The sequence below is a fragment of the Sapajus apella genome, unplaced genomic scaffold (assembly GCF_009761245.1).
Source record: "Sapajus apella isolate SASKATOON/1434 unplaced genomic scaffold, GSC_monkey_1.0 scaffold68, whole genome shotgun sequence".
Classification (NCBI taxonomy): domain Eukaryota; kingdom Metazoa; phylum Chordata; class Mammalia; order Primates; family Cebidae; genus Sapajus; species Sapajus apella.
Genome location: NW_022437008.1, coordinates 6,439,826 through 6,450,547, shown reverse-complemented (window position 1 = coordinate 6,450,547; position 10,722 = coordinate 6,439,826). Strand labels below are relative to the sequence as shown.

At 39.6% G+C, this 10,722-nt stretch overlaps 1 protein-coding gene across 1 annotated transcript in view; it reads left to right on the top strand.

Annotated features, from left to right (window-relative positions):
* LSM14A (LSM14A mRNA processing body assembly factor) overlaps window positions 1–6,355 on the top strand; it is a 53,597-nt gene extending 47,242 nt beyond the window's left edge. Inside the window, exons 5-8 of the mRNA XM_032249112.1 lie at window positions 862–1,038; window positions 1,339–1,404; window positions 3,721–3,903; window positions 4,044–6,355. Of these exons, the coding sequence (XP_032105003.1) occupies window positions 862–1,038; window positions 1,339–1,404; window positions 3,721–3,903; window positions 4,044–4,471 (854 nt within the window). The 3' untranslated portion in view covers window positions 4,472–6,355. The remainder of the gene's footprint in view (window positions 1–861; window positions 1,039–1,338; window positions 1,405–3,720; window positions 3,904–4,043) is intronic.
* Window positions 6,356–10,722: the final 4,367 nt, after the last annotated feature.

The window sequence follows — 10,722 nt, the reverse complement described above, 5'->3', positions numbered from 1 at the left end:
AAAAAAAAAAAAAAAAAAAAAAAATTACCCAAGCCCTAAGGCATTAAAGAACTTCACCTACCTAACTTTGTAGTTTTTTACTTTTTTTTTTTTTTTTTTTTTTTTTGAGACAGGGCTTCACTGTCACCTAAGCTGTAGTGCAATGACACGATCTCGGCTCACTGCAGCCTCTACCTCCTGAATTCAAGCTATCCCATCTCAACCTCCTGAGTAGCTGGGAACACAGGCACGTGCCACCATGCCTGGCTAATTTTTATATTTTCCATAGAGACAGGGTTCGCCATGTTGCTCAGGCTGGCCTTGGAATCCTGGGCTCAAGGGATCCTCTTGCTTCGGCCTTCCAAAGTGCTAGGATTATAGGCGTGTGCCACCATGCCCAGCCCTTTACTTTCTTATAATAGAAATTTAATGGAGATAATACTGTAGATGTAAAGGTATCGTTTTAGTCATCTACAGAAAGTACTAGGAACAATTAAAACAAGTCACCATAGTCTTATGGTTGTCATTGGGAAAGCCTTTGTTTGACCTAACTGTAACATGACCTTTGATAATATTTCTAGGGAATCTCGTACCAAGCAGCAATTTTTTTTTAACATAAATTATTCTACTGGATAGAAATAACAGATAAAATTGTGAAGGGGAGGGAGTTGTTTCGAAGCTGTTCATTTTTTTTTGTTTTTAACCTAATGACAGCCCACTAAGGTTAACCAGTCTTAATATCTGGTCTGTTAAGTGGATTAATTCAAATTTGTGCTAAGGATTTTAATTGGTAGAAATAAAACTCTAGACAATTTTATTTAGGGTCTAAATTATTTTGAAATCCCCAGTAGGGTAGTTTCTTATCTTTTGGTTACATTTTAGGTCGTTCAAGCCCTCAGTTAGACCCTTTGAGAAAAAGCCCAACCATGGAACAAGCAGTGCAGACCGCCTCGGCCCACTTACCTGCTCCAGCACCTGTAGGGAGAAGGAGCCCTGTATCAACCAGGCCTTTGCCATCTACCAGCCAAAAAGCAATAGAGAATCAGGAGCACAGGAGAGGTAAAACTTCAGCTGTTTACTGTTCCTTAATTGACTGATCAATGTTTTCCACTCACTTTATTTTCATTAAAAGGGTTTACTTCAGATGAATGATCCCAGAAAATTAAACTGAACGTAATAGAATGTTTGGTCTTTCAAATTTGATTCAAAGTATTAGTGTTGTGGGTATAGATTTTTGGGTATTGCACAGGCTTTGTTTTAGGTTTTTCGGTTTGTTTGCTTGTTTTTATTTCTAAAGTTTTTGATTATGTTTTTGATCATGTGCCTGAGTTGATTTGGCACTTTGCATGTCTTCTATAGCTGAAGTACACAAAGTTTCAAGGCCAGAAAATGAACAACTCAGAAATGATAACAAGAGACAAGTAGGTAAGTTCTTGGATCTGAAAGTCATATTCTATGCCTCTCAACAGGGAAAATGTTTTAAATGTATGATACATAATTACTATAAACAAATGAAAGGCAGGGATTGTGACTGTAAAGGAGGAGCACAGGGGAGTGTCACTGTGGTGACAGAACAGTTCTTTATCTTGATTGTGATGGTGGTTGTGCAAATCTATATATGGTAGAACGTCATAGAACTATGCATAAAGACATACCAAAAAATGAGTACATGTACAAACTGGTGACATCTGAGCAAGGTCTGCAGTTTAGTTAATTAGATTGTGCCTGTGTTGGTTTCTTGGTTTTGATAATATAACATAGTTATACTTGTCACTGCTAGAGTTTGGGAAGTTGGGTTGATGGGCACAAAGGACCACTCTGAACTAGTTTTTCCATTTTTTTCTGTCTATTATTACTTTAAAATGAAAAGATTTTTTAAAATTTTACTTTTCTGGGAAAAAATTCCACTTAGTGGTAGGCAGTTATCTTTTAATACATTCTTGAGTATTTCCTGTTAGTAGGGTTTCTTCATTTATATTTACATTGTTCTACTTTTGTGGTTCTTATGTTTTGTGTCAGTTTCATGTTAGGGTTATAAAATTGATTGTTTTCATTGTTTTCTGTGCTTTGGGGAATGGAATTATCTATATGTTACAAATTTGAAATGTTTTCTCATTAAAATTAAGCCCAGAGGCTGGGTGTGGTGTCTCAGGCCTATAATCCCAGCACTTTGGGAGGCTCAGGTGGGTGGATCACGAGGTCAAGAGATGGAGACCATCCTGCCCAATATGGTGAAACCACATCTCTGCTTATCTGTTTTATAATATATAACATTCCCAAATATTTTATTAATATTTTCAAATCTATTAATGGAAAATAAATTGTAATTTTAAAACTCTTCCAAATTAAAAAGACGGTATATAATCGCCTTATTTAGAAAGTGATTGAAAAATGACCTTTCATTTAATTTTAGAAACCTAGATATATTTTTTAGATGTATAAATACTCTTATTTCTCCTCTACGTTTGTGGTTTTTTTAATATTCTGTACGTCATGGAATACAGAATTTTTTTTTAAATTTGACTCATTTCAGCTTTTTTATTCAGAAAAAGAGAGAGCTTCCCTCCCAAAATAAAATAATTGCTATACTATCTTTCATTGCTCTTCAAAACTCACCCCACCAAAGAGGTTCATTAACAGAACAGTGAATAATCTTCCAGATTCTTTTGTAGATTTTACAGACAGACATCTATACCTAAAACATTTTTTTTAAGACAGAAGGATTATGGTGTAATTCTGGCTTGTGGCTGAGGCATTTTTTAATAGTAGAGGTGAATGTTTTAAACATCCTGCTTATCTAGATGTATGTCTGGGTATGCTGCTATGGGGTTTTGTGGTTTGTTGTCTCAAACCCAGGCAGCTTGCCAAACCTCAGCAAACAGCACAAACCTGTCTGTTAACCTGTAGTCACTTCTCATCCCATGTGTGGAGCATTTCACACAGTTGTGATCATTAAACTCATACTGCTTTCTGCTCTACATTTTTCAATTAACATAAAATATTCTTCCTCGTTTTTTTTTCTTGTTAGTCATTTCTCTTGGATATTTGGGTTCCCACGTTTTTCACTATAAATTATGCTACTTTGTATTGCTTTATCATGTCTCATATAATTGGCTGAAATCTTACTATGTTATAGAGAAGAGAATATATAGATACAAGGCTTGAATAATGTAAAACCATCTAGAGGGAGACAGTAAAGATGGAGTCACTAAGGAAGGGTACTTGTCTGTTTTTTTAATCTGTGAAGTGGAAATAACACCTATTTTCTTGCAATTTGTGCCAATTAGTGTTTATTTTTCTTACTATAAATCTTGGTTTCTGTTATTCTTTCCATCAAAGGCTTTCTATATTTTGAGAACCAACTATGTGTCTGGCACTTAGTTTGCAGGTGTTGGGGATATAGCAGTAAGGAAAACAAAGCCTCTGCCCTCAAGGAGCATACATTAATTTAGTGCAGAAGTCTCCACACTTGCCTGGCTGTATACTCTGTCAGTAACACATGTGAGTGTGGACTCCATAAATACAAATGTTTAGAAATTTTGTGTGAGATATTCTCAGTCTACATACTAAATTTTAGTGAAACTTAATTTTATATAAAAAATACAAATACAATAAAATATATAGAGACCTGTAAGCATTTCTGTTGTTGACTGTTGAATCTAAAAAGCACAATAGCAACATCTGTGCTAAACCGTCTATTACATATTGAATATCCTTTGTATATATTCTTTATTATCATAGCTCCAGGTGCTCCTTCAGCTCCAAGGAGAGGGCGTGGGGGTCATCGGGGTGGCAGGGGAAGATTTGGTATTCGGCGAGATGGGCCAATGAAATTTGAGAAAGACTTTGACTTTGAAAGTGCAAATGCGCAATTCAACAAGGAAGAGATTGACAGAGAGTTTCATAATAAGCTTAAATTAAAAGGTAAGCTCTGATTTTTCTACTCAGAAAATAATCTTATTTGATCTGTGAATTATGGATGTTTCTCAGATTAGGTGTTTAATTTTGTATAATTCAGATTATCTGTCTTAACTTTTATGATATGTACCTTTGTTTGTCCTTAGAAGATAAACTTGAGAAACAGGAGAAGCCTGTAAATGGTGAAGATAAAGGAGACTCAGGAGTTGATACTCAAAACAGTGAAGGAAATGCTGATGAAGAAGATCCACTTGGACCTAATTGCTATTATGACAAAACTAAATCCTTTTTTGATAATATTTCTTGTGATGACAATAGGGAACGGAGACCAACCTGGGCTGAAGAAAGAAGATTAAATGCTGAAACATTTGGAATCCCACTTCGTCCAAACCGTGGTCGTGGGGGATACAGAGGCAGAGGAGGTCTTGGTTTCCGTGGTGGCAGAGGGCGTGGTGGTGGCAGAGGTGGTACCTTCACTGCCCCTCGAGGATTTCGTGGTGGATTCAGAGGAGGTGGTGGGGGTCGGGAGTTTGCAGATTTTGAATATAGGAAAGACAACAAAGTTGCTGCATAGTCTACAAACAAGTCTCTGAAAATAGGTGAATTTCTAGCTCTTCATGGTCCTGAAAATTGATTTCAGTCTTTGCGAAGAATGAAGAAGTGAATTCGCTGTACATTTGTCACCAGCACTGGGTTTTAGTTTTTTGTTTGTTTTTCCGCTTAATTTCAAAGATAAAATGCAGTTACTTTTGGGGGTGGAAGGCTCATCTTACAACATGAGCATTAAATATACTTGGAATAGCCGAAGCTTAAGTAATTTCTTATGTATAGTTAAACTAAAGCAGTACTTCAGTGGGACTTACAAGTATTTTTTCATCACTGAAAGGTTTTTTTAATCACTAAATTGTATTTGGCAGTTGCAAGTTGCCTGCAGATAGGGCCGTGATACTGTGTTTTGAGCCACAGAAGGTTGTGTGTGTATGTGCGCGTGTGTGTATGTGTGCGTGTGTGTGTCTTTTTCCTCCTTTCTTTTGGGGAATCCTGTAATATGAGGTAGCTTATTTCGTCAGTTAATTAGGGTGCTGGATGGTAGAGAATTTTGTCAGTCAACTATGTACACACAGTAAATACTGTTTCTTAGGCAAAGGTAACTTTTTTATATAGTTGTAAAATTCCATTATATTCCATTGCCAAAGAAACATTAAGAACTTTGTATAGCTGTATAAAAAGCAACTAATTTTTTAAAGAATAAACATTTTAAAGTCAGCAAACATACTGTGTCCTTGCAGAAGTTGATGCGCTGAGCAGCAGCATTATGGGTGGGTCTTTTTTTCTTAGTTTTCCAGGCTTAACGTTTTTTGATTTTGTTTTTTTAATGTTTGAACATAAATGAAGATTTGATACGTTCTTTCATTATCTAAAAAAAAATGATAAATTATTCATGCTCATTGTAAGAACTTCATTTTGTAGCAAATGGCATATCACAGGATCTGTCCAGATAATATTTTCAGTATACAAATGTAAATAATCATAAGATGAGAATGTACTTAGCTGTATTTTCAAATAAGTAAACCTCCCCCCTTTTTTAGGACTTTAAAACTAGGCATCAATGAACCTGTTTTTCCTATAATGCCTGGAATTTAGTCATGATACCTTGACTCATTCCATCATATTTCAAGAGGATTCAGAATGTGAGGAATTATCTTGGCAGCCTGTAACACATGGCACTACCGGTCCTTGGGCCTGTGACCCGCAGATGACTCAGTATAGAGTTCATTGTTAATTATAAACTACTAGTGAATCTTTTTGATATTTTAAGCACTCGTGGGAAAAATCTGGCCACTTTTGTGTTTTGATGAAGGCCATGGAATAAAAGGATCCAAAGATTTAAATATTTTTATCTATTTTGATTTTTTTTGTTAACTTTCTCCTTAAAACATTCAGTAGTGATAAAGATGTGGAAACTGCACTGTTGGAGAATTGGAATATTTAAAGCTGGTTGATATTTTTTATTTTAATTTTATATCTTTTATATAGCTCTACAAGGCAATGTTTTGTAATTTGGTTTCATTATTAAGATTCGGTACGGGGCAGCCATAGTTTAGATAGTATCGTTTAGTGCTGTTTGCTTGCATGTTAACAACAAAACCTTTTAGAGCACCCACAAATCATGACATTGAACACATTTCTGAGGCATTCAGAGCATCAAAGCAAGTGCTATGACAACACCTGTGTAGACTGTTTGAGATGTCCCCGGCGAATTTCAAGAAAGAAAACTGTAAATACTAGTTCCACTTGCTCTGAAAGTATGAGTTCATGCGTTTTCCCAGCCCTCTGAGTCACTGACTGGGGCATTTTGTGCCCCAACAATAACTGGCAGCATGGCATACCTGAGTACACTTTACAATATTAAAGCAAGGTTTTTATTCTAAAACAGAATAAAACTGTTCAATAAAAAGTGCTCGTCAAAGTTCTTTCTCTTTAAATAGTAACATTCTGTTTCAGTAGGAACATAATGAAAGGCATCTTTTAAATGGAAAAGGGGGAGTATGATAATGTTTGTATTCCCTGTAATAACTATAAATCAGTTACTTTATTTTTAAGATTGATTTATTGTTGCAGATGTTTAGGGAAAGCTAAAAGTCCCTTTCTTCCCCTCCTGAGTATAAAAAAAAATAGTTCTGAGATCAGATCTGTGACATGAGGAGACTAAGCCAACCAGGCACAGGCCAAGCTGGAAATAGGAGCCAGAACACACCCCCCATGGGAGATGCATGCAGAAGATGCAGAACCTGTCTATTAGAACAGTTCCCTCCAAAAGCTGGGCGTCGTGTGAGGGAAGGGCAAGAGGTCAGGAATGGTAGTGCAGCACAGTGGCTCTCTGTCGGGTTGACCTGATGTCCTAGGAACACAATCATCTGTTGCTTAATAATAGCGACATGTTCTTATTTTTTAATAGCAATGAGGTCTCACCTTGTTGCCAAGGAGGCTGGTCTCTTAACTCCTGGGCTCAAACAATCCTCCCATCTTGGCTTCCCAAAGTGCTGGGATTACAGATATGAGCCACCATATCCAGCCATGACACATTCCGAGAAATGTGTTAAGCGATGTCATTGTGTAGACATCAGAGAGTATACTATACAAACTGAGATGGTATGGCCTACTCCACACCTAGGCTATATAGTGTAGTCTGTTGCTCCTCCATGCAAACTACAAACTTACACAACACGTTACTGTGCTGAATACTGTAGGCAGTCATAACACAGGTAAATATGTCTGTATTTAAACATACCTAAACATAGTATATAGTAAAAATTGGGTATTATAATCTTTGGGACCACCGTTGTTTACACAGTCCATCGTTGACCAAAACATTATTAAGTGGTACATGACTACTGAGGAACCTGAGGGGATGTGTTTTGGTTGTCACAATGACTGGGGATCACCACTGCTATTTAAAAGTAAGGGCCCGGATGGTAAATGTCCTACGCAGTAGCACCGTCAGCATTGTTGAAACCCATTATCACGTAGGCGTTAGGGCTTCATTCTGTTCTCTGTCAGTGGTTCACAAATCTCTGGTCAGAATGTACCGAGTAGCTTTTTTTTTTTTTTTTTGGGAGACGGAGTCTCGCTGTTGCCCAGGCTGGAGTGCAGTGGCGCGATCATAGCTCACTGCAACCTCCTCCTCCCAGGTTCAAGCGATTCTCCCTGCCGTAGCCTCCCGAATAGCTGTGATTACAGGCACCTACCACCATGCCTAGCTAATTTTTTGTGTTTTTAGTAGAGATGGCGTTTCACCATGTTGGCCAGGCTGGTCTTGAACTCCTGATCTCAGGTGATCTATCTGCCTCAGCCCCACAAAGTGCTGGGATTACAGGCATGAGCCACGGCACCCAGCCCCAAGGAGCATTTTTAAGTACGGATTCCCAGGCCCCATGCCCAGAGAGTCTGATTCTGAAGTTCCCTAGTACAGCAGAACCCAACCATTTTGGCACCAGGGACTGGTTTTACCAAAGACAAGTTTTTCCACAGACAAGCAGGGGGATGGTTTTGGGATGATTCAAGTACATTATATTTACTGTGCACTTTTTCTATTACATTGTAGTATGTCATGAAATAATTATACAGTTCACCATAATGTGGAATCAGTGGGAGCCCTGAGCTTGTTTTCCCGCAACTAGACGGTCCCATCTGGAGGTGATGGGAGATAGTGACAGATCATCAGGTGTGATCAGTGAGTGCGCAACTGAAATCCCTCGCATGCACAGTTGACAGTAGGCTTTCCAGTCCTTTGAGAATGTCATGCTGCTGCTGATGTGACAGGAGGTGGAGCTCAGAAGGTAATGCTCGCTTGTCAGCCCGCTGCTCACTTGCTGTGTGGACTGCTTCCTAACAAGCCACAGACCACAACCAGTCTGCCGCCCAGTGATCAGGGACCCCTGCCCTAGTAGGTCTTAGGAATTTTTTTTTTTTTTTTTTGCGATGAGTCTCGCTCTATCGCCGAGGCTGGAGTGCAGTGGTGCAATCTCGGCTCACTGCAACCTCCACCTCCCAGATTCAAGCAATTCTCGTACCCCAGCCTCTTGGTTTTAGGAATCTTACTGATCCCACAGATAGTTGTGATTAGCTAGGTTTGGGAAGATGGCTATACAACACCAAAGCTAGCTCCTGCTTTGGGGGCATTAGTACATTTTTCACAGTAGAGTTATCTGGGCATTTTCCCCATCCTTTCAAACCCAGTATATCCAGATTGTGACTGGGGAATGAAGAGAGGACGGGACTTAGTGGAAAGGAGGGAACATTTTTGCAGGGTGGAATCGGGGGAAATGGAGAGGATGAGACTCAAGTTTCCTCCAGAGTTTGGGTGCTTTGCGTACTGAGTCTTACTTAAGTTTTTATTCCTGGCATAGGGTTTGTGTTCCTTCTGTGTCTTAATTTTGCATGGCAGTTGTCCCTGCCTCGGTGGGTTCTTTGCCAGTCAGAGAAGCCGCTCCTTCTGCAGGGCCCCTCTGTTCACAGCATAGGCTGAGAAGCAACTTCTTGAGAAGGGTAACTTAGGTGATCCAATTACGTCTGGATTCAGTGTGTTGCAGGATCCCCCTGCCCTGTTAGTTCAGAGATCAAGCTGTTTTACGTAGTGAAGGTGGGGAGAGTGTTATGGTATAAGTTAATCAAGGTGAATGATCTCTTCCTGTGGGAGCACAGATGTCACCAATTTGCTTTAGTTTTCCTGTTCCAACTGATTCTGGGTGTTTTTTGAGACAGAGTCTCGCTCTGTCACCCAGGCTGGAGTACAGTGTAGCGATCTTGGCTCACTGGAACCTCTGCCTCCGAGGTTCAAGTGATTCTCCCCTCCTCAGCCTCCCAAATAACTGGGATTACAGCCATGTACCACCCAGCTAATTTTTGTATTTTTAGTAGAGACGGATTTCACCCTGTTGGCCAGGCTGGTCTCAAACTCCTCACCACAGGTGATCCACCCACCTCAGCCTCCTGAAGCGCTGAGATTACAGGTGTCAGCCACCATAAATGGCCTGTTCTGTTTTTAAAATATAACAAGTATTAGCAAAATTGGAATCAAACTTAGGGAAGTATTGTAGTACCATTAATCTGTCAATCTGAAGACACTAAAAGGAGATTTGCTTAGCAGCCTGGTGGAGAGACAGACAACTTGGAAGTGGTATCCTCCAAACAGAAATTGGTCAAGGAAGGAAAGTGAGAGAACTTTAAGCAGCAGAGGCTTAGAAGCCAGCCAGCCAGCAGCCAACTGTGCACATGCGTGCATTGGGAAGCTAGTGGTCCAGGGCCCAGGCACTGCTCCCATGGGATCCATCCCAGCCCTCTAAGGAGCAGTGCAAATGTTCTTACCCTATTTATCGGAGCCAGTGTCCAGTAAAGGAGGCTTGTGGTTTGAGACATTCTATCAATCTAGTTCCAAGAGCATGAGATAGGACTCTGAAAATGATGTGGTTTCTTTACTCGGAGATGGTACAGAGCTGTGAGCCAGTGGTATGGTGTTCTTTAAATTCCAGCTCGATTCACTAGTTAATGAACTTAGCTGACTGATAAAAATGTTTTCAGGTTTAGCTCATCAACATATCAACAGATAGACATCATAAGTCATATAATCATAACACAAACATATCAGCATAGACCTGAATATAATTCCAGTTCATCGTGAATGTTGATTATTGAGGAAATGGTTTAAAATATACGGATGCCCATGTTGTGGTTTATAAGGAAACAAAGCAGCTCTGTGAGGCCAAAGCATATTTCAGTTCAATAATAAGGCTTTCTTAGAAAGAATGACTCATAGTCACTCACAGTTGGGTCGCACAGAAACAACTGAGAGCAGACAGCAAGGAACGCAGGGCCCAGAAGGTCCAGCCTCTCCCTCCAGGCTTGAAGGGTTAGGGAAGATCGCCAACCTTGAAGGGGGTGTGAGAGGCCTAGGCCCAGGTGAGATTGTACTGAATTCCAGTAAATGGTGTACAGTCATTCCAGGACAGAGGACAGAAACATGTTTACTAGGTGCCTGGAGTGCACCTTTGTAATCCTCGTATGCACTTAATCCAGATGATCCACGGATGCTGGCCTCACGCAAGGTTGTTGATGCGAATGCAAATCCCAGCATTGCAATTCAGGATGTTGCTTGTGCTGAAAGCATTCTGTCAGTGTTTTCATTGGGGGTTAGCTGGGTGACAGTTCTCCCTCTGATCTATTCGCAGTACTTAATAGAGTTTCTTTGATTTAAAGTGGATATGTGGAACATTGCAGGCTGCAATTTATAAAATAGAATTAGGTATGTATTATCATCATAAAAGC